The sequence below is a fragment of the Mastomys coucha genome, unplaced genomic scaffold (genome assembly GCF_008632895.1).
Source record: "Mastomys coucha isolate ucsf_1 unplaced genomic scaffold, UCSF_Mcou_1 pScaffold18, whole genome shotgun sequence".
Classification (NCBI taxonomy): domain Eukaryota; kingdom Metazoa; phylum Chordata; class Mammalia; order Rodentia; family Muridae; genus Mastomys; species Mastomys coucha.
Genome location: NW_022196900.1, coordinates 91,190,427 through 91,214,581, shown reverse-complemented (window position 1 = coordinate 91,214,581; position 24,155 = coordinate 91,190,427). Strand labels below are relative to the sequence as shown.

The window sequence follows — 24,155 nt, the reverse complement described above, 5'->3', positions numbered from 1 at the left end:
GGAAATCCGCCTGCCTCTGCCTCCCAAGTGCTAGGATTAAAGGCGTGCGCCACCACCGCCCGGCAAGGCTTTCTGTTTTGAGTTTAGCAAGGTGCTGCTTGAGGGTTAGTGCTCACCTTACTGTTTAACAAAGAGGTTCTGGGGCTGATGGCTCAGCGGTTGAGGGAACTGAGTGGTTCTAGAGGCCCAGGGTTCAAGTCCCAGCACAGTTCCAGGAGCTCTGGTGGCCTTTCCTGGTCTCTATGGGCATGTACCTGGTACACAGACAAATTTGCAGTCAAAATATCCATACACATAGAATAAAATTTTAAAAAAGGTTCTGTATTGAAACACATTTTAAGACTTTTATATTTATTTTATATGTTTGACTGCATCCCTGCATGTATACCACACTTGTGCCTGGTGGCTGAGGAAACTAGAAGACTCTGGATGTTGGATTCCTTGTAGCTGCAGTCCTGGTAGTTGTGAAGCCACCATGTGGATGCTGGGAATTGAACTCAGAACCCCTGGCAGAGCAGTCAGGACGCTTAACCTCTGAGCCATCCCTCCAGCCCCCCAACTTTTCTTTTTAAGTGACATTTTTCTCTGACACAATAACCATATTAGCAGGGCCTTCAATGCATTCATTGATTCCTAGAAGTCAGGAAGCATAGGCAGGCAACTATGGGAGTTTTAGAACAGCCTGGTCCACACAGAGAGTTTCAGGCCAGCCAGGGCAACATAGTGAAACCCTAGGTCAAAAAAAAAAAGATGGCTATTAAACTCATCTTTTTGTGACAATTACTTTATAAAGAACTTTTCATTTTAATTATTTTCTGTAATTTTGTAGCGTGTTTACAATTTATCAACTGGAAATTTATTTAAGATCTGAGTTTAATTTAGGATCTGAGTTGTTTTTTTTTTTAAAGATTTATTTACTTATTTTTATGTGTATGAGTACACTGTAGCTGTACAGATGTAGCCGTGAGCCATCATGTGGCTGCTGGGAATTGAACTCAGAATGGTCTCGCTTGCTCCAGCCCTGCTTGCTCTAGTGTACTATACTGTAGCTGTGTTCAGACGCACCAGAAGAGGGCGTCAGATGCCATTACGGTTGGTGGTGAGCCACCACTTGGTTGCTGGGATCCAAACTCAAGGACCTTTGGAAGAGCAGTCAGTGCTCCTACCTGCTGAGCTGTCTCACCAGCCCCCTGAGTTTTTATTTTGAATAAAATATTTGCTTGTTTAGAAATAAAAACTTGGAGCTGGGCAGTGGTGGCACACACCTGTAATCCTAGCACTTGGAGGCAGAGGCAGGCGAATTTCTGAGTTCCAGGACAGCCTGGTCTACAAAGTGAGTTCCAGGACAGCCAGGGCTATACAGAGAAACCCTGTCTCGAAAAACCAAAAAATAACTTGGTTCTAGTTGAGCTACACAGAGAAACTGTGTCTTTTAAAAAATGGGATGAAGCCTGGCCCAGCAGTTAAGAGCATTGGCTACTTGCTCTTTCAGAGGTCCTGAGTTCAATTCCCAGCAACCACATGGTGGCTCACAACCATCTATCTGTTAAGGGATCTGATGCTCTCTCTTCTGGTGTGTCTGAAGACAGCTACAGTGTACTCATATAAATGAAATAAATAATCTTAAAAAAAAAAGAAGAAAAACCCTAAAACTTTGTTCTCTTAAAAAAATTGTATTAATTTATTCATTTTATGTATGTTTTGCCTGCATATATGTATGCACCATGTGTGGGTTTGGTTCCTGCAGGGTTCAGAAAAAGGGCATTAGGTTTTCTAAAACTGAAGTTAGGGATAGTTGGGAACCACTATGTGGATGCTGGGAACAGAACCTAGGTCTTCTGCAAGAGCAGTGAGATCTCTCAACCACTGAGCCGCCTCTCCAGCTCCATATGCTCAGGTGTTTCTGGTATTCATTTTAGCCACAGCCATGCAGAATGAACAGTTTTCTGCTTTCTATACTCTTTCATTGGTGTCCTAACCTGTTAGTTCCTTTCCTGTTACTCAGGTTTCTTTCCTGTAAAAACAATGTTTGGCCTGCCTACTTACAGTTAGGAAAAATGAGATAGTTAATATGCACACATTTAGAAAACTGACAAGTGATACATTGTGGCTGTGGAATACTAGGTTTACTTATAAGTAAGTGGATTGCTTCTGCTATACAATGTCAACACAATTGTTGTAAAATTAAATTTTCATAATGAGTGTTGCTGCCTCAATGATTTTTTTTTTTTTTTTTTGGTTTTTTCGAGACAGGGTTTCTCTATATAGGCTTGGCTGTCCTGGAACTCACTCTGTAGACCAGGCTGGCCTCGAACTCAGAAACTCGCCTGCCTTTGCCTCCCAAGTATTGGGATTAAAGGCGTGCACCACCATTGTCCCGCAGCTTCAGTGTTCTTGAGGAGAGGAAGCTGGTTACCAATCTGGAGCAGAGCTGGTTATCTTTGTGGGTAGTCTCTTCTGAAAGATCCTGACCATCTTTTGTCTCAGTTCATTTTTCTTTTTAGCAGGTATGGGTTGGCTGGGTTTCTTTTTGAGACACGATCTAGCTAAATCTCCTGAATCCACCAGGTCAGGATAAAATTTGTCACCCTCTTGTCTCAGTGATGGACTAGCTTTCTTAAGTCTGCCTACCTGTGTGCCTGTCTGTCTGTCCATCAGTGTGTGTGTATGTGTATACACTCATCTGCCTGCATGTGTGCATGCATGTGTGCTACTGAATACTTGAGACTGTAATTTATTTAGAAATCTGTTTCTTGGCTTGGGGATATTGCTCAGTTGGTGGAGTGCTTGTCTGGCGTTCAGGACGCTCTCTGGGCTTGGTCCTTAGTTCTGCATAAACCAGGCTCTGGTACATACCTGCAATCCCAACACTGAGAAGGTAGAAATGGCAGGGGTGAGGGGGTGTGATCGGGATGTAAAGTGAATAAATTAATGAAAAAAAAAGAAGGTAGAAACGGGAGGATAAGAAGTTAACATCATCCTCAGATACATAGGAAGTTTTAGACCAACCTTGCTTAGAGATCCCATCTCAATGTATAAAGGAATATATAAATGAAGGTATAATTTCCTTTGTTTTTTGTTTGGTTTTAAGAAAGGGTTTCTCTGTGTAGCCCTGGCTGTCCTGGAACTCACTCTGTAGACCAGGCTGGCCTCGAATGAAGGCGTGCACCACCACTGCCCGGCAATATGTAATGTCTTAAGTTCCTGGAGGTGCCTTTTCCTTTCTTTGATAAGGTCTTGATGTGTTTTCCAGGTTGTCTTTGCACATGCAAGCTTTTGCCTTGGCCTTCTGAGTATCTAGGATTGCAAGCATGTGCTGCCTATTGCTGCCTTCCTCCTCTTCTGTTAAAATTCTATTTTATTATTATAATGTGTGTGTCTGTGCAAGTGAGTGCGGTGCCCATAGAAGCCAGAAGAGGTCATCAGCTCACCTGGAGCTAGAGTTAGAGGTGACTGTGAACCACCTGAAGTGAGTGCTGCGCATGAGCTGCCGTCCTCTTCCAGAGCAGCAGTGCTCTTTGCACTGAGCCTTCTCTGCAGCCCCTCTTGTGTTTGTGAAGCCATGAGCCTTCACAAAGACCTCACCCTAATGGCCTTTTCCAATCCCAGTTACCTCTAAGGCCCCATCTCCAACTACCGTCAGTAGGTGAATTTAAGGTTGAAGTTTCAACCTGAGCTCCAGAGGAAACACCATGCCATGCTGCCGGTGCCTCTCAACTGTTAACGTATGCACAGGCTTTAGGGAGCTGTTACACACAGGGTTAGGTTAAATAGGTCTGACTGAAGTCAGCTTTTCCAGAAAGTACATATATGATCCTGACACTGCTCTGCCCTAAATGAACAGCAGGATGGCAGCTACACCTGGCCAGTGAGATACTCCAGTAAGTCAGATGAAGGGGTAGATGAGTATTCTGGCAGTGCTGCGGAACAGAAGGCAAAGGGGGTGGTGGTAGGGCAGGTGCCAATGCATTGAGAGTGAAAGGTGATTCATAGTTGCCATTATGAAAAGACACGGAAGCCTTGACTGGGACAGATGGCTACCAGCAGAACATTAGCTTGGCTAAGGAAAAGGTCAGGGACCGAGGATGGACGGCTAGCCTGTGGTAATTATGGGTTCTCCAGACAAATGCTAGTGACAGTGGAAGGTGCACTGCTCCTGGAAGGAAGGATGTTTACCACTCCTCCTTACTAATTGTAGATGGTGAATCCATAGATGGAGTGTTTTGCTTGGTGGAGCCACAGAAAAATGGCTGTAAAAGACACTGGTAGGACTAGAAGGGGGGGTGGAATCTTGTAGTTCTGGTCTAGTTTTAAAGATTCATCATGCCTAAGCCAAGTAATAGCATATTTTTTTCTTAATTTCACTGGCAACTTCAATAGAAGCATACAATGCTAACAAAAATGTTATAATTTTAGAAAATACTTTGCAGGGGTTGGCGAGATGGCTCAGCAGGTAAGAGCACCGACTGCTCTTCTGAAGGTCGTGAGTTCAAATCCCAGCAACCACATGGTGGCTCACAACCACCCATAATGAAATCTGATGCCCTCTTCTGGTGCATCTGAAGACAGCTACAGTGTACTCATTTATAATAATAATAAATAAATCTTAAAAAAGAAAAAAGAAAATATTTTATTCACAATATTTTATAATTATTAGCCAGTAAATGTCGTTCGAAGAATCAGAATATCATCAAATTAGCCATAAGTTATGTAAAGAGCTATGTATGTAGAAATGTATTCAATCATATTTTCTTCATGGTTGAAAAGAATTGTCTTGAAATGCCCTCGGATAGCATCTTTATTTTGACAGAAATCTCAGGACCTTCAGCAGACCAAAGGGCAGGGACACTTAGGGTGTGCTTTTCTGCTGTCTTTTAAGGATAAGGGGTGAGGTAATGAGGCTGAGGGCAACTGAGCCAAGCAGCTCTTGTAGACTCTAGAGCTCAGAAAGCTGAAGGCAGAATTCAACACTGGGTTTAGGGGAAAATCAGCTTGGTTAATTAGCCCATCTCTATATTTTAAAAGAGACCTTTCTGAGAAGGGAACCTGAAGAAAACTGTCTTTACTTCTAAACTGAGACTCTGCAAAAAGTGATTGTCAAGGAATATCAAATCAGAGTTCTGAAAGTGGACCAGACCCTCCACCCCTCAGCTGGAAATTGCAGAATTGGAAAATTGAGAGTAATCAAAGACCATTTCTCTACTGCCTTACTTTTAAATGATTAGGATATCAGAACTTCTTCAGGCTCCTGTTCTGTGGACAGTGTTGTCCTGTTGTTGAAGCAGTGTTGCCAGCTACCTTGGGATTCTGCCATGCCTTGGGTGCCTTTTGGACTGAGAACATTTGGTAGTACTGCTCGTTTCCCACCTGGGGATAATAATGATCATACGCCTTCAGCCAGATGGCAGGGACAGCTCCAAAGATTATCCTGTCAGGATGCGGCTGTTCCATCGGCCCGACTTAGGTCTCCAGCGTGTCATACACTGAGTGTGCTGGTGCACACCTATAATTATAGTACTTGGGAATCGGAGGCAGAGAATGACAAGAAATTCAGGATCATCCTTGGCTATGATGTGAGTTTGAGGCTAACCTTGGACACATGAGTACATGAGACTCTTGTCTCAGCAAACAAAACAGAACAGGGCTAGAGAGATGGCTTTGTGTTTAAGAGTATGTACTGCTCTTCCAGAGACCCAAGTTTGGTTCCCAGAACCTACTTTGGGAAGATCACAGCTGCCTGTGCCTCTAGCTCCAGGGAGTCCATTGTCCTCTTTTAGTGTTCTCCGACATTGTATTTACATGCACATACCTGTACTCAAACACAGGTATATACACGTAACTAATAGCAAAATTAAGAACACAAAAACAAAACTCAAAATTTCCTACATTGAAAGACAAGGAGAGAGAGGATCCAGAACTCAGGTAGAGATTTAGGCCAGGTGGTTGTGACACATACCTTTAATCTCAGCACTTGGGAGGCAGAAGCAGGCAGATCTCTGTTTTAAGGCCTGCCTGGCCTACAGAGTGAGTTCCAGGACAGCAAGGACTACACAGAGAAACCCTGTCTCAAAAAACAACAACAGGATGGGGTGGGGGTAGAGAAAGGGAGGGAGGGATGAGAGAATATTCAGGTGGAGTTGAGGCCCCATTTGACAGAAGGCTAAACAAGAAGGAAGTATGTAGGTGAGAGTAGGCTAACCCAGCACTCCCATGAATCTGTGGCACCTAGGAGTAAGTTTCTGGGTCACAGGGCTGGTGCATGTTTTAGGAACTGGAAGCCGTAGAGTGTATGCTTGCCAATTTATACAACACAAAAATACATTTTCATGCCTATTTTTGTGTGTGTGATGCTAGGGATGGACCCCAAGGTCTTCCACATGGTTTACCACTGAGCTATACCACCACCCCTCCAGCTACACCTATGCCATTTTTAAATGCCTTTAAAACATGGCCAAGAGGCAGGCTTTCCTTTTTTAGTGTCTAGAAACAGTTCTGGAGCATTGGAAAAATTTAAAGTCATTTATAATTCTAAGTATCTTCAGGACTTGCTTTTTTTTCTACTTTACATTCATGGCTGTTCACAGTTGGTTGTGAGTTTAAGGAGAGGCTCTATCTTTAACTGTCCAACAAAGTTGTAGTGCCATGAAACTGAAGGCGGGATTTCAGATGGGACGGAGTGTTTGTGTACTTGGGCTTCTTGATTTCTATTATCAGACTTCCTAGGAACTTAGTACCAAATTCATTGGAGTTCTAAGAATGAATGTAAGATCTTAGTTAGCACTAGGGGTCTGGAGAGATGGCTCAGTGATTAAGAACAATTACTGCTCCTGCAGGGAGTTCAGTTCTCAGCATCCTCATGCCTTCTCACAACCACCAGAAACTCAGGTTTCAGAGGATGCGATGACCTCTTCTAACCTCCTTGGGTGTCAGGCACACATGTAGTGCACATACATGCATGCAAACAAAACACTTATGCACATAAAATAATTATTACAAAAATTTTAAGTAAAAGAAATTAACACTGGATGATGGCAAATTTCATGTCATGAATATCATATCATTGATGGCCTGGTATGCCTGTTGTTGATATTGTCTACCTGCGTGGCTTTGTAAGGCCCAAGAATTCTCAGGCTGAATTTTGTTTTTGTCCTCAAGCGTGTAAACCTTTCTATATCTTACTGAAATGTTTCTTAATTAATTATTACAAATCTTTATTTGTGCTATGAGTATTGGTTTTTTTGTTTTTGGTTTTTTTCGAGACAGGGTTTCTCTGTGTAGCCTTTGCTGTCCTGGAACTCACTCTGTAGACCAGGCTGGCCTCCAACTCAGAAATCCGCCTCCCTCTGCCTCCCAAGTGCTGGGATTAAAGGCATGCGCCACCACTGCCTGGCTCAAGAGTATTGTTAACTACATGGTAGAGCACATACTTACTGTGTATGAACCCTGGATTCAATCCCCAGCACCAGGAGGGAAAAATACCTTTTTTGGGGGTGGTAGTATGTAGTTATTCAGATAGTTAATGTGATCACATCAACAGAGGAACGTTTGCATTGCAAAGTATATTTTTAAAATACCATCATCAGGGGGCTGGAGAGATGGCTTAGCCATTAAGACCACTGACTGTTCTTCCAGAGGTCCTGAGTTCAAATCCCAGCAACCACATGGTGGCTCACAACCATCTGTAATGGGATCTGATGCTCTCTTCTGGTGTGTTTGAAGACAGCTACACTATACTCACACATATAAAAAAAAATATTTTTTTAAAGATTTATTTATTTATTATATGTAAGTACACTGTAGCTGTCTTCAAACAGAAGAGGGCGTCAGATCTCATTATGGGTGGTTGTGAGCCACCATGTGGTTGCTGGGCTTTGAACTCATGACCTTCCGAAGAACAGTCAGTGCTCTTCCCCACTGAGCCATCTCACCAGCCCCAATATTATTATTATTCTGTGTGTGAGTGAGAGAGAGAGAGAGAAAGGGGCAGTAGTCAGAACAACATTCTCCTGCTGTGAAACTCAGGTCTTGAGGGTAAGCTGTTCTTATGCTTTTTCTTTTTTTACTTCTGTGCCATTTGCTGGTACAGGCTTGTTCATCTTTTTTTTAATTTAAAGAACATCTAAAGCCAGGCAATTGTGGTATAAGCCTTTTATCTCAGCACTTGGGAGGCAGAGGCAGTTGGATCTCTGTGTTCAAGGCTAGCCTGGTCTACAGAGTGAGTTCCAGGACAGCCAGGGCTACACAGAGAAACCCTATCTCCAATCATCTCTTCCTCTCCCCATCAAAGAGAACAACTAAATATTTTTAATATTTCATTTTATGTGTATAAGTGCTTTGCTTGCATGTATGTCTGTACTATGTACACACACCTGAGGCTAGAAGATTTTGGATCCCTTAAAATTAGAATTATGATCAGTTGTGAGCTGCCACATGGGTGCTGGGAATCATACCCAGGTTCTCTATGTAAACAAGTGTTCTTAACCACAGAGCCATCTCTTCAGCCCCTGAAGGGCAATTTGTAAGTTTTATTTATGTAGAGGAAACTCGACAGTGTACATTTAACCCATTCTGGTGACAGCTCTTTGTCCTTTACTTTTTCCAACTTGGCAGTGTGAGCCACAGGGATTGGACCTAGGACATTACCTTCCCAGTGGTGACAGATCTCTTCATGTCTGTTGTTGTTATTGGCCCTGGTAGCTTCCACCAGCTCAGCCAGGGTCTTCGTCTCTGCCCTAACCTTTGTCTTCCTGTGGCCCAGCTACCCCATCCTGCCGGCCCCGGATGCAACAAGGGACCTCCACCTTTGGAAACAAGGCAGGAAGACCGCTAGTTCCATTGAGTCTGTAATATGTAATTGCCCCTGGCTAATAAGCATTCCTGTTTTCTACCAAGACAGTGACAGTTTTGACCCCACTCTAAGGACAGGTGGTCTCTTAGCAGGGAGGTTTGTTCCTCTTGCAGGCAGTTTTCTTCTTACCACAGGCTGGCAGCATCCCTTGATGTCTCTGGTCTGTATTGTGGGGTGGCTCAAGCAACTGGGAGGCTGTCTTGCCTGTCTGGCTGTCCAGGGCTTGGGTGAACTGGTTAATCTCAGGAGACGCTAGTCAGCCTTTGACAACTGCAGCCAGATGTGACACAGTCCTTTGACCCAAGTCAAACGGGTGGTCTCTTGGTGAGGTCTCTTGGTGAGATGTCCCATCCAGTGCCAAAGTTCTTAGGCTTTTTGCCTGACTCACTACCTCCTAGCCTCCTGCTGCTGCTGTTTCTTTTTAAATTTTGAGACAGGGTCTCTCTACATAGACCACACTGGCCTCGAACTCTTAGAGATTCATCTGTACTGGGATTAAAGGGGAATGCCACTATGCTTGTCTCCTTTCTTTTTCTTCGTCTCTCTGTTTCTTGGCTTTCTTGCTCTCAGATCAGTTAACAATTTTCTGAAGGTTGATGTGTGTTTTGACTAGCTTTTCTGGGATAGTTTTATTTATGCTTTCTGCTGCCTGGCTTGTCTCCATTCAGGAGGAGTATTGCTGAGTGAGTGCTGAGGAGTATTACTTGGTGAAGAACTCTAAACTTGGGTTTCTTTCCTCTGTTAATTTACTTTTGGTTTGTGGCTGGCTACTAGTATCAAAGTGGTCAGGTGGTAGTACCCCTGTGAGTCTGGAGCAAGTGTGCGCTTCTCTTGGGCATCATCTCCTCCGCAGTGTGCAGGTTCATTCAACAGATAGCTTTTCAGACATACTCATGGGTGGTCAGTTGGTTTTGGGTTTTTTTGGTTTTGGTTTTGGTTTTTCAAGACAGGGTTTCTCTGTGTAGCCCTGGCTGTCCTGGAACTCACTCTGTAGACCAGGCTGGCCTCAAACTCAGAAATCCGCCTGCCTCTGCCTCCCAGGTGCTGGGATTAAAGGCGTGTGCCACCACTGCCTAGCTGTATGGTCAGTTTTTAAAGTTTAAGTTTTTAGTTTAGGATCTTTCTAGCCCAGGATTGGTTGGGACTTGCTGTGTAGCTCAGGCTGGCGTCGAACTCTTGATTTTTCTGGCCCAGCTTTGTGTTGAGATAGTAAGTGTATGCCATTCATTGTGCCTGGTTTAGAGATCTTTTTTTTTTTTTTTAATTTATTTATTATATGTAAGTACACTGTAGCTGTCTTCAGACACCCCAGAAGAGGACACCAGATCTCATTACAGATGGTTGTGAGCCACCATGTGGTTGCTGGGATTTGAACTCATGACCTTTGGAAGAGCAGTCGGTGCTCTTAACTGCTGAGCCATCTTGCCAGCCCGAGATCTTTTTTAATAGCTGAATTTTCCCTGCTCTGGAATTGGAATTAGGAATATAGAAATAGAGGTTTATTAGTAGGTAAACTCTTCATGAGACTAATGACTGGGAAATGGAGTTTCAGATTATAGGAAGGATTTTTTTGTTGGTTTGTTTTTTCGAGACAGGGTTTCTCTGTGTAGCTCTGGCTGTCCTGGACTCACTCTGTAGACCAGGCTGGCCTTGAACTCAGAAATCCGCCTGCCTCTGCCTCCCAAGTGCTGGGATTAGGAAAGATTTTTTTTAACTGTTTTATTAAGTTTAATACAGTTGTTACATATGCATGTTAACTGGCTTCTCAGAGCATGTGTCTTTTACATGAATAGGAGGGAACTCAGAGGACGTTTTCATATCAAGTCCTGGGCGTTTGAAGACTTTCCTTTAAACGACATTTTGTGCCCTCAGTCTATGGGAGTGACTGATGTCTGCCCCATGAGTTATCTTTGGCAAATTTTTGGGAAGTCAGTTACATTTGGTCAGTGTACATTGAAGGATGTGTAGAGAAGCAAAGGAAGAGAGAAAAGCACAGATCCCCGAAGCATGCAGAGGTGCGCAGCAAGAATTTACAACTCTTAAGCACTTCAGCCACGATGTTTCCTTCTACGGAAGAACAGCTTGAAGGCTATCATTCTGAGAGCGTTACAGTATTTTAAAGTCAGCCACTTAGCACATCTTTAAAAATGGTGGTGAGATTCAAGTGTTTTCTTCCATCTTAAAAGGAACTGAGCACGTTTGGTTGTCATCTTGTCTTGACAGTTGTGAGGCTCTGAGTGACGGAGCCTTTTTACAATCCAGTTGGCTAGAGGTAGCTCTCTGAGCTTTATCTTATTGGGCTTATGGTAAATGAAGTTATTTTTACCTATTTTAAACAGAAACAATGTATTCCTATTTAGGATTCTTCATGCATGACCTTGAATCCCCTGTTTTTGTATTTTGCAGTACATTTTTGTACCTGAAATTCCTGGTAGTGTGGGCACTTGTCCTCCTGGCCGACTTTGTCCTGGAGTTCCGATTTGAATACCTGTGGCCGTTCTGGCTTTTCATCAGAAGCGTCTATGATTCCTTCAGATACCAGGGACTGGTATGTTTCTATTGCATGTTCTCCAACCACGAGGGATTTACTTCTAATTAGGAGACTATCTAAAGTGGCTGATACTGACCTGTTTTTATTAGGAATAAACTAGCTGTTAGCAATGAAGTGCCTGTTTTGGAATGAGTTAATTGGGTCTGTAGAGTAAAACTTGATTGTTGTAAGCCCACTGATGGATGGTTCTGTTTGGTCCTCTCTCACTTGAGTAGAGAGAAAGGACTACAAGAGGGAGGTAGCGGTGGAGGACTCAGTGTCACCTAGCCTTACCTGGAGTGCTCTGGAACTAAAGTTGTCATTGACTCAAAGCAGTGCTTCTCATTGGTCTCGGGACTCTTTTTAAGTAATTAACTCCAAAGAGCTTCTGTTAATGTAGGTTACAAAATAAACCAGGGGTGGTGAGGCACACCTTTAGTCCCAGTACCCAGGAGGTAGAAGTAGAAGGGTCTCTGAGTTCCAGCCAGCCTGGCCTACAGAGTGAGTGCCAGGCCAGCTAGGGCTGTAGAGACCCTATAACAATCGGAACAAATAACAATCAGAAAAAAAAACAAAAGAGAAAATAAAACAAAAAGTAAAATGTATTTATTAATTTACTGAAAAATAACTATTTACCAAACAAAATAGAAAGGTGGCTCTGGTTTTTAGAGCTTTCTGTTTGGAAGGATCTCAGGGCTACTTCAGGAGTCTCTAGAACACAGGTTTTAAATTATCCAGTTAGAGCCTGGGCAGAGCCTGAGCTTATTCTTTTGACTTACATGTTATTTCTATTGTGTTCCATAGCTACACCTTACAACTAACTCTCCAGTCCAGGCCTGGCGCTTTGGTCAGAGCAAATCCATGCTTCCAAAAGATGGCTTCAAGCTTATGTCTTATTGGTAATGAATAGTGGTGTCCAGAGGAAGGCAGCATTATTAATATTACCACCAGCATATTTCTTGCCAATATTTTGGTTCATCTGCATTCCAGCAAGCTTTAAGAATGAAGCTCTTTAGGAGTGGTTTATGAGGAAACAGGAAGCTTTTCAGTGTTAAAGTTCTTGTTCATTCAGGTAAAACCTGCCTATAGAATCCCAAAGAGTTCACTGTGGTCCAATCTCAGTTTCAGCCCAGTTCATGTCCTTGGCTTAAGAACCATGAACAAGAGCACTCTTTAATGTCGAGTTAGCTAATGCTTTTTAGTATATGTGCTGCTTAAGCAAGCTTATAACCACTGCTTCCCCTTGGTCTATTCTGAGTGTTTGAAATTTCCTCTTGTTAAATTGCTTTGTATTCAGCAATTTTGTTCAACAGAGCTTTTAGTAGCGTACTTGAAAATAACATTCTGAAATGTGGCTTTTAATTTGCTTTTTTTTTCCCTGTCTTTAGGCCTTCTCAGTATTTTTTGTTTGTGTAGCATTCACCTCAAATATCATATGTCTCCTCTTCATTCCCATACAATGGCTTTTTTTCGCTGCTAGCACATATGTATGGGTCCAGTACGTATGGCACACAGGTGAGTCTTAATGACTTCTTGGTTAGGAATTTTAGATGCAAGTTAATGAATTATTTAGATTGATATTTTAAAGTTCCTTTCCCCAATACATCTTAATATGTTGCTTGTCTTCTGGTTATGGTTTGTTGGTTTGTGGGGGTTTGTTTGTTCCTTGGTTGTAGGGTTGGTTATTTGAGGCAGGGTCTTACTAGGTAATCCTGGTTGTTCTATAACTCACTATGTAGGCCTGGCCAGCCTGGAACACAGAGCGATGCTCCTGCCTTTACCTCCTGAGTTCTGGGATTGTAAGTGTACTCTACCTTACTTTGCTCTATATGCTTGCATTCATGGATTTCATTTTCTTTTTTATTTGAATCAAAAGCTTACGTTTTAAGCAGTCTGGTTGGCAGCTTCTATTTTAAAGATGTCAGTTGAAAGGGAGGGTCAGAGTGGTTTCTGTTAGGAGTCCTTGAAGACATTCATGTGCTACACAAGACTGTTTACAACATTTCATTATTGAAAGGAATGCTGCAGTCATTCAAGTGAACCCAATAATTTGACAAAAACAAAACAAAGCAGAAAACCATCTCCCTGGCATCACAGACGCACAGTGGCCCTTGTACAATTGGAAATGTGCAGCCGTATGGACTCCTGCCATTTCCTCTCACTTTAGCTGTGTAGGAGGATGTAGCTCTCTACATTAAGTCACACACACAAGTACTTCTTGCACTTTTCTTTAAGAATGTATTTATTTTACTTATGTGACTACACACTGTCACTGTCCTTAGATATTCCAGAAGAGGACATCATATCTCATTACAGATGGTTGTGAGCCACCATGTGGTTACTAGGAATTGAACTCAGGACTTTTGGAAGAACAGCCAGTGCTCTTAACCTCTGAGCCATCTCTCTAGCCTGCAGCCTTGTTATTTTTAAGGTGGTCTTGAACTGTTGATCCTCCTGCTTCCCAAGTGCTGGGATGTAGGTTTATGCCACCTACCCAACTTGTATAAACCTTTCCCCCATGATGTTAAAGCCAGGGAGCTCTTAAGATATAATCGCTAATACCATTCCACACTTACTTAAAAAGCTTCTAGGGTAGTTATTCATTTCATAGTGATTCATTACATAGAATAACATGTATTACTCGATTTTTTTCGACTTTTCAGTAACATTTTTATATTTATTTTAACTGAATAGATTAATGTGCCAAGTAGGACATATTTAAAGATCATTGTTGTTTTGAGAGGCTGTCCCAGAATTCTGTAGAAACAAGCTAGACTTGAAGGCAGATCTGTCGGCCTCTCCCTCCCTAGTGCTTGGTTACAGATGGGTGTCACCCCACCCAGCTGGAAATAAAACATTTGAAATTATTTTGAAGATGTGTAATTGTGAAAATACCTGTGCTGGGTGTGTTGGCTCTGTAAGGCAGTAGAGGTCGCCAGCAATCTTCACAGATTCACTTCAGCTCAGGGCTAAGTGTCAGGGCTGAGGTTTGCCTCAGACACTGACTTCACACTGGTTCTGTGAATGTAGGCCTTGTCATCCATGGTCACAAGTTCTCCACTGTTTTTTCCTAAAACTGACTGATGCAACTTGTAGATTTTATTTCTTTATTATTTTATTTTAAATAAAATGAAACAATATTTTATTTATTCCAATGCAAGCTGCTTTCACCTTCCTGGTATTTTCATGCTCCCTTAAATGAGTATCTGCTGCTGGGAATGAAGGTTAAGGCTCCTCCCTGTGGGAAGAGCAGTGCAGGCCTGGCTGGCCCGGGACCCAGAGACCTCCTGCCCTTGTTCCCCAAGTGCAGTGATCTTTGTTACTGTAAGTGGTTTTACAGTGAGCATTGTTTCTTGTATTTCTTCAGGGTAAGATCTAAAAATGAGATTTCTGGGTTAAAAGTATAGGCACTTAGAGTTACTTATACTGCCGAGCTGCCTCCCCAGAGAGTTGCCATAAAGTGTATTATTGTCTAGTTTGAGAGTATAACTTTATCCATGCCATCCCTACACTATTATCTGTCTTAATTTTTTTTTTTTTTTCAGACAGCATCTCCCTCTGCAGCCCTGGCTGTCTTGAGGTCTGTAGACCAGGCTGGCCTGAGTGATTGGCCTGCCTCTGCCTCTTCAGTGCTGGGATTAAAGGCATGGGTTACCACTGCCTGGCTTCAACTTTTTTTTTTTAAATAATAAATTAAATTGGGGATCTGATTGTTTTGGTTGTAGCTCCCTTAGTAATGTTTTGGTAAAGTTGAGCATTTTTATTTATGACTTACAATTTTTCTTCATTTGCCCTTTTTTTTCTATCTGTCTGTCTGTCTGTCTGTCTGTCTGTCTGTCTGAGACAAGGTCTTACTGTGTGGTCCTGGTTGTCTTGGAACTGTACACCAGTCTGGTCTTGAACTAAAAAAAAAAAAAAAAAAAAATTACTTGCTTCTGACTACTGAGTGTTGGGATTAAAGGTGTGCACCAACCCACACAGCGCTTTCTTTAGTTTTTCTTCTCTTGTTTGTGGTAGGGACGTTGGAATTGAACCCATAGCCTTGCACATGTTAAACATGTGCTCTGCTAGTAGGCTACAACTTCTGTAGTTTTGATAGGTTTTATTTCCTTATTGAATCAGGATCTTATTATTTGCCCAGGCTGCCCTCAAAGTCTGAGCTCAACCCATCCCCCTGCCTCAGTCTTTCCAGTGCTGGGACTGCCATAGGTACGCAGTGCCATACCCAACTGTGGTTGTCCTTTTTGTTTTTTAAATTGAGTTTTAGGAGCTCTTTAGTCAAGATTATGAATCTTTTGTTTGACATATATTATGCATGTTTCCTGACAGTTGTTTACCTTTTGTTTCTATCAGAGAGTTTATTGGCATCAGTGAGCTTGTTTGTCATAGAGAATCTTTGAGGTCAGAGCAGATTGCTTTTTAGTTTAGTTGAAAGTCTTAATGAAAGTTGCTGTGCTTGACTGAATCTCCCAGACAGCACATCTGTTGTCAACTACTGTATTGTTGATGGCTGTCTTTGTGTTGTTTCCTACAGAAAGGGGAGTGTGTCTGCCTACAGTGTCCCTCTGGGTACTCTTTGTTTATATTGAAGCAGCAATTAGATTTAAAGATCTGAAAAACTTTCATGTAGACCTTTGCCGACCGTTTGCTGCTCACTGGTGAGTATTCCTTTATTAGTCTCCATTTCAGTGTCTAAGGGGAGATTCAACTGAACAAGCCTCATCAGGCAGTGAGTCCCAACTCTGTCCCAACCATTGTATGGCTGAACCCGTCATTGCCTCCGAGCTCCAGCTTTCTAATCTTTCTTCTGAGCTCATGGGAAGGAGGTGCAGTGTGTCAGGTGTTTAGCTTACTAAGAATCTGACAAATGATTTTGATGATGATTCAAAAAAATGAAAATGAGCTATGGCCATTTTTTTTAAAAAACATTTTTTTTAAGATTTATTTTATTTATAAAATAAAATACACTGCAGCTGTTTCCAGACACACAAGAAGAAGGTCTCCAATTCCATTACAGATGGTTGTGAGCCACCATGTGGTTGCTGGGAATTGAACTTAGGACCTTTTGAAGAGCAGTCAGTGCTCTTAACCACGGAGCCATCTCTCCACTCCGATATGGCCATTTTTTAAAGCTACCATAGTCTTTTACAGAAGTAATAAGACTACTGACACTTCTAAAAGGAACATATCTTCTTATGAAATATGAGTGAATATTGAGGTATATGTCATATAATCTTAACTAAAAATATTAAAAAATAAGCTTGAATTCTGCTTATATCAGTTGTGAGAAGTACAAGTCTCCAAATGAACAGGCATTATATTTCCAGTATTTTTAGTTTTTACAAACAAATGAGTTAAATGAACCTTGTCACTTTAAGTCTGTAATGAAACCACATTTAAACTAATCAAAAATTATACATTTTAGCATTTATAAGCCTTAAAATGGGTTTGACAGTATTTATAGAAGCGTTGGAAAAGCATTAGACATCTAATTAGCTGGGGCTATTCTTACCTCTGTCTTAGAGTTGTAAGGACTTGCTTTGACACCCTAATACCTATTGAATCCTGCCTTTTTTGTTTTGTTTTGTTTTTAAAAATTTAATATGTTTATTATGTATATAACATTCTGCCTGCATGTATGCCTGCAGACCAGAAGAGGGCACCAGATCTCATTATAGATGGTTGTGAGCTACCATGCAGTTGCTGGGAATTGAACTCAGGACCTCTGGAAGAGTAGCCAGTGCTCTTAACCATTGAGCCATCTCTCCAGTCCCCCACCCCCCATACTTGTTTAAATGATAGCTGACACAGATGTGATTTTTGGAATCACTGTAACTGGGCTTATCTACTGCTGTTATCCTTAGACACACAAAGATTATTGTATAATGGCCTAAACTTGACTCTACCTTGTTAAAAATTAAAAATAATGTCCTTTTGAATTTGTTGTTGTTGTTGTTGTTGTCGTTGTTGTTGTTTTGGTTTTTTTGAGACAGGGTTTCTCTGTGTTTCTCAGGGTTTCTCTCTTCTAGCTAGATTTTTTTTTAAAGATTTATTTATTTATTTATAGGAGTATATTGGAGCTGTCTTCAGACACACCCTAAGACCATTACTGATGGTTGTGAACCTTCATGTGGTTGCTGGGAATTGAACTCGGGACCTGTGGAAGAGCAGTCAGTGCTCTTAACCACTGAGCCATCTCTCTAACTCACATGCATTCTTTTTTAAAATCCCACTGAATCCACTTAATGCTGCCAGTATGTACATGGGTATAGGGCCATTTACTGGAACAAGGATATCTTTAACAGCTAGAGGTGGGACTTCATGAGCTCTTCCCTGATCTGTGCTGGAACTTTGGCTTGATGTTGTGTATTGTGTCGCCATAGCCTCTGTGAATTCTTGTGAGCAATGGCTCTGTCATGTCCAGATACCTTTAATTCTTAAAAACATAAGGAAGGCTAAATTTGAATGCATAAGGCCCATGATTCCTCAAAAACATTAGTTGCTGTGTCTGTCAGTCCCTCTGGTGACTCCTAGAGTTGAAGAGTCCTGCGGTGTGCTGGGAAGTGTTTTCCTGTGGTATAGCAGACCTGTCCCCGGGGCTTGTTCCTGTTTGCATGAGTTTATCATCATCAACTAGAATTGATTTTCTAATTTTCCATCTCAGTAGCCTATGTGCTTGCTACACATGTTGTTTTAAGTTTGCAATTATTGGCTGGACTGTCTTCCTTCTAGTATTGGGTACCCTGTGGTGACTTTGGGCTTTGGCTTCAAAAGTTATGTGAGCTACAAAATGCGGTTAAGGAAGCAGAAGGAGGTTCAGAAGGAGAACGAGTTTTACATGCAGCTTCTTCAGCAGGCCCTCCCTCCAGAGCAGCAAATGTTGCAGAAGCAGGAGAAGGAGGCCGAGGAAGGTATGTCTCTACTCTGAAGCTGTGGGCCTAAGAGGCTAGTCACATTTTGGCTCGGTAAAAGAATTTTACTGAGATTTTAGATGTTCAGTTTTTCTGATATTCCTCCTCATGCCATTGTTTGGCAGTATAATACAGAATGTGTGTGCCATATTTTGCTCTCTGAGGGCCATCGGCTTCTAAATAAGGTGCTTGTTTTTCATATATTTTTTATTTTATGTGTATGGATTTTTTTTCCTGTATGTTTGTATGTGTACCACATTGGTAGTCTGGAGCCCTGGAACTGGGGTTGCTGCTTGTTCTGAGCCACCATGTAGCACTGGGAGCTGAACTTAGGTCTTTTGTAAGAGCAACAAATGCTTTTAACTGTTGAGCCAGCTTGCCGGTCCCTAACTCATTATTTTTAATTTTTAAAAATGTAAATATGTTGTTATAATTTTCTTTTTGTTTTTTTGTTTTTTTGAGACAGGGTTTCTCTGTGTAGCCCTGGCTGTCCTGGAACTCATTCTGTAGACCAAGCTAGCCTTGAACTCAGAAATCCACCTGTCTCTGCCTCCCAAGTGCTGGGATTAAAGGCATGCACCACCACTGCCCGGCCTTTTTTTGTTGTTGTTACAAATTTTAAGAAATACTTACTAGTAAAAATATATCTTGACTATGACATTGTAATTGAATCAAGTCAAGACCAAAGTGTAAGTAAGATGCTGGTGTGGACACGTGGTGTTGCCTTCTTGCAAAGCAAGATGTGGGCTCTGTTTGAAAGTTTCATATACATGGTTCAATGGTTCTTCATTTTTTTTTTTTTTAAGATTTATTTATTATATGTAAGTACACTGTACCTGTCTTTTAGACACTCCAGAAGAGGGCATCAGATCTCATTAGGGAGGGTTGTGAGCCACCATGTGGTTGCTGGGATTTGAACTCATGACCTCTGCAAGAGTAGTCAGTGCTCTTAACCGCTGAGCCATCTCTCCAGCCCCCGGTTCAGTGTTTCTTAAATAGAACCATTTCTAACGTGGTTTCTCAAATGGACATTCAGCCAAGAGTGATAAATAAGCTGGAAGTAATACTAATTTTCCCCTTTCTAAAAGATTTCATTTATTTACCCATATGAGTGCTCTGTTTATATGTATGTCTGTGTGACAGAGAGGGTATCAGATTGCATTATGTAGATGGTTCTGAGCCACCATGTGGGTACTGGGAATTGAGCTCTGGATGTCTGGAAGAGTAGACAGTTCTTCTAACCACTAAGGCATCTCTCCAGCCCCGAGTACTAATTTCCTTTGCTTGGGAGTTAGAAGTTTGAGATTATGCTTTTTAGTTAATTTATATTAAAATCCTTTTTATCTGAAGCAGTCCAAAATATCTCTTAAGGAGACCACAGCACACTGAAATGTACTGCACTGTTACAGAGAGTTCTTATAGGTTTCCTGGGCAGTGGTAGAGACATTACTTCAACAGTGCAGTCACAAAAAGATAGATGTCTGTAACCAGAGGTCCATATTTTCTTTCATTTGAATTTTTTTCAGTAATATCAGATATTTGTTTAATCCAGACATCTTTTGAGAAAAGGAACAAGAGAGAGAGAAGGTGTGAGTGTGTGTGTGTGTGTGTGTGTGTGTGTGTGTGTGTGTGTGTGTGTTGGTGTGCATGCCACAGCACACATATAGAAGTGAGAGGAAGTTTGTGGAGTTGTTCTCATACCTACTTAGGTCTTGAAGATTGAACTCGGCACTAGGCTTGTGGGGCAAACATTTTTACATACAGAGCCATCTCTCAGGTCCAGTTTCGGCTTCTTAGGAAGGTAGCCGTTGGTGGGCTACCCAGCAGGAGCATAAGCCAGTATAATAAATCCCTTTCCATAAAAAATAGGCCCTCTTACAGAAATGACCTGCTTTTGCTCTTACTCTTATGGCAAACTTAGTTGACTTGATATATGAATTAATTATAAAATTTTAATCTTGCTTTAATGCCATATCCTTAGTGGTTTAAAGCTCATGGTGATTTTTTTTCAAATGTGTCTAGACTTGCTCCTTGGAGTTAGTGTAATATATATTGTACTTCCTACTGCTTCTAAGTTTCTGCTGTGATTAATGTAGTGGATTTCTAGGCCTAGCTAATACATTTTACTAAGTCAGTCCAGTCTCTGTTTTTAAAAGCTAAATATTCCAGTATGGGTTTTGTTTGTTTGTTGGTTTGTTTTTGGTACTGTAGCAGCCAAAGGATTGCCGGACATGGATTCCTCGATCCTTATACACCACAATGGAGGCATCCCAGCCAACAAAAAACTTTCCACAACGTTACCAGAGATAGAATATCGAGAAAAAGGGAAAGAAAAGGACAAGGATGCCAAGAAACACAATCTTGGAATAAATAACAACAACATCCTACAACCTGTAGACTCTAAGATACAAGAGATTGAGTATATGGAAAACCATATCAATAGTAAAAGATTAAACAATGATCTTGTGGGAAGTACAGAAAATCTCTTAAAAGAGGACTCATGCACTGCTTCCTCAAAAAATTACAAAAATGCCAGTGGAGTTGTGAACTCCTCGCCTCGAAGTCACAGCGCTACAAATGGGAGCATCCCTTCCTCGTCCAGTAAGAACGAGAAGAAGCAGAAGTGCGCCAGCAAGGGCCCGAATGCACACAAGGACTTAATGGAGAACTGTATTCCTAACAACCAGCTGAGCAAGCCAGACGCACTGGTAAGGTGAGTGTGTGCACGCTCCTTCCGTGGGCTTGCTGGGGTTGCTCCTGATCAATGCTGAGACGTGAAGCACTCGTGTGATTGCTAACCTACCCGGGTTTGCAGGCACCTGTGTCAGCATAGTGAAGCATTGATTTAACTTTTCTGTATTCTGAATAAGAGGGGACAGATTTACGTGCCACCTGATTGGTGGTCCTAAAAGATGCTGTGTTTATCCTGCCTCTTTGTTTGTTTATCAAAGTTCTTTTTGACAGAAAGACAGCGAGAAGAATTTGTGCCTTGTTGGTGCAAATTTCTCTATGATCAAACTGACAGATGGGGAGAGGAGTAAGAAAGTTGTCCTTTTACTCTGAGCTTGTTTTATTGGTTAGTTTTTTTTTTTTCTGTAATTAGAATTTAAATTACCCATAGATAAGTCTGGGATATTCCGGTTTAAAAAGCAGTCTCTTGGGCTGACAAGGTGGCTCATTGGGTAAAGGGGATTGCTGCCAGGCCTGCTGATCCTTGGGACCCACGTGGAGGAAGAAGAGAACAGATGCTGGCAAGTGGGCCTCTAGCCTTCACACACCTAACACTTGCACACACAAAATCAATTTTAAAAAGAAAAGAAAAAAGATATCTCTTGATAAAAATTCCACATGGCAACATAATACTACTAGATGCAGATTTAATCCGAAATATTTCTTTTCTTAACCCTAACTAAAAGAGTAACATTGTTATGTGACACTGACTGGCTCAAGCTTCGTTTGAATAAATTGGCAAACAGGTATGGTGTTTTTTTGTTTTTGTTTTTTGGGGTTTTTTTTTTTTGTTTTTTTCGAGACAGAGTTTCTCTGTGTATCCTTGGCTGTCCTGGAACTCACTCTGTAGACGAGGCTGGCCTCGAACTCAGAAATCCACCTGCCTCTGCCTCCCAAGTGCTGGGATTAAAGGTGTGCGCCACCACCGCACGGCCAGGTGTGGTTTTTAACCTTGTCCTTAGTCCAGAAGCTGAGAGCTGAACTGGAGGTGGTTTTTTTTTTTTTTTCCTGTGTGTAACTCAATCAGTTCAGTAAATTTCTTATATTCCACTTTCTTTGGCTTTTTTAAAGGCCAAAGACATTTTATTCTCTGAGGAAGAGTTTTTAATCATTGTAAAAAATGTGAACCAGCCTGGCAGTGGTGACGCTCACCTTTAATCCCAGCACTTGGGAGGCAGAGGCAGGTGGATTTCTGAGTTCTAGAACAGCCAGGGCTACACAGAGAAACCCTGTCTTCAAAACAAAACAAAAAAAGTGAACCAGATTATTGATTGGCTTTAATATTGTGAGTGATAGCCAGATAAGAGAAATGGGATCTATAGTATCTCTCACTCCTGAAGCAGGCCCCTGTGTCACTTTGGAAGCACACCATTCCTCTGCTGGGCAGGCGTCACAGCTTCCTCACATCCTGTTGAGTGAACAGTCAGAAGAAATTCCTCCAGATGTCCAGAGCAGAGAGATCACTTATTGTGCATCTTATTTCAGAATGAATTCCCCAAAATTGACTAAATGAAGCAGGTAAAACTTTTGCTGCAAGTTATTTAACATCTTTACATGATTTTAGTACCAAAACAGGTTTCCTGTGTTTGTTTGGTGTTGCAAGTGAGGTGAAACTGCCTCCTGGGCACCAGCTAATTGTGATGCTAATTGTGATGCTCCTGCTACCTGACCTACCTTTGTATAGAAGATTGAGGACCCAAATGGCCATTGACCTAGGGCTGTGGTATTTGTGCCCCTTGCCTGCTCCTGGGAACTGCTGCCGCCTGTTGTCACCAGTGTGGGTTGTATCTTCACCTCTAGGCTCCCCCAGAGTAAGTTTCTATTTTAGAGAAGTACTTGCTATCAGTAAGTTAATAGAAAATATATTTACATAGTTTTATAAACTTCTGTGGAATCATTTTCAAGTTTTAATGTACTATGAAAATAAAGGGATCCAGGTGTGGTGATGCACACACTTAATCCTAGCACCCAGATCTCTGTGACTTGTAGGCAGTGAGAGCTACACAGCTAGTCTTTGATCCACCTGCCTCTGCTGGGATTAAAGGTGTTTGCACCTTTTATTTTTTGTTTACTTTGGAGACGGTCTCTCTATGTAGATCTGGCTGTTCTGGAACTCACTATAGACCAGGCTGGATGGACTTGAATTCACAGAAATCAGCCTCCTGAGTGCTGGGATTAGAATGTGCCACTGCACCTGTCTTCTAATGTAATTATTGTAAAAGTCATATTTTTGGGCATATTAAAGAACTTTAGAAACTATACATAATATGATCTCCATAAAGAAGAGAAAGCAGTGTAATTAAAAACACCTTTCCCAGGGGCTAGAGAGAAGGCTCAGCATTTAAGAACTGATTGCTCTTCCAAAGGTCATGAGTTCAAATCCCAGCAACCACATGTTGGGCTCACAACCATCTGTAGTGAGATCTGATGCCCTCTTCTGGGGTCTCTGAAGACAGCTAGCTACAGTGTACTTACATATAATAAATAAATAAATCTTTTTTTAAAAAAAAAAAACAGGTCCTATTAAAGAGCAACCAGTGCTCTTAACTCTGAGTCATTTCTCTAGCCCAGAAAAGCATTTTTCTAAGTAAATCATCCCCCTTGGTTAGAGGAGGCCTTATCACTTCTGCTTCTCTTGCTTGGCTGCTTTGGACTTATGCTTGCTTTGTAGAATGCTATTAAGGCTGCTTGTCTCTCAACCTCACGTGTTTGAGTTGTTAGTTTCCGAGTAGAATGAGTGTGTCATCTTTAGATGAACAAGCTGGTCTCAGTTGTCTCTGTCTTAAGGTTATCATTGCTGAGATAAAACACCATGACAAAAGCCACTTGGGGAAGAAAGAGTTTTGCTTTTGCATCACTGTTCATCACTGAAGGAAGTAAGGACAGGAACTCAAACAGGGCAGGAACCTGGAGGCAGGAGCTAATGCAGAGGCTATGGAGGGGTGCTGCTTACTGGCTTGCTCCTGGTGGCTTACTCTGCCTGCTTCCTTACAGAACCCAGGGTAATACTACCCAAAATGGGCTAGGCCCTCCCACATCAATCACTTAGAAAATGCTCTAGAGACTTGTCAACAACCCAGTCTTATGAAGGCTTTTCTTCCTGCCTGCCTGCCTTTTTTTTTTTTTTTTTTTTTTT

At 41.7% G+C, this 24,155-nt stretch overlaps 1 protein-coding gene across 2 annotated transcripts in view; it reads left to right on the top strand.

The window, feature by feature from the left end:
* Maco1 (macoilin 1) overlaps window positions 1-24,155 on the top strand; it is a 62,384-nt gene that overhangs the window by 8,686 nt on the left and 29,543 nt on the right. The window contains exons 2-7 of one of the 2 annotated variants that reach the window (XM_031379033.1): window positions 11,255-11,396; window positions 12,183-12,450; window positions 12,767-12,893; window positions 15,913-16,036; window positions 18,111-18,289; window positions 20,501-21,002. In XM_031379033.1, the coding sequence (XP_031234893.1) occupies window positions 18,169-18,289; window positions 20,501-21,002 (623 nt within the window). In that variant the 5' untranslated portion in view covers window positions 11,255-11,396; window positions 12,183-12,450; window positions 12,767-12,893; window positions 15,913-16,036; window positions 18,111-18,168. The remainder of the gene's footprint in view (window positions 1-11,254; window positions 11,397-12,182; window positions 12,451-12,766; window positions 12,894-15,912; window positions 16,037-18,110; window positions 18,290-20,500; window positions 21,003-24,155) is intronic. The other variant, XM_031379032.1, reaches the window with a different exon arrangement.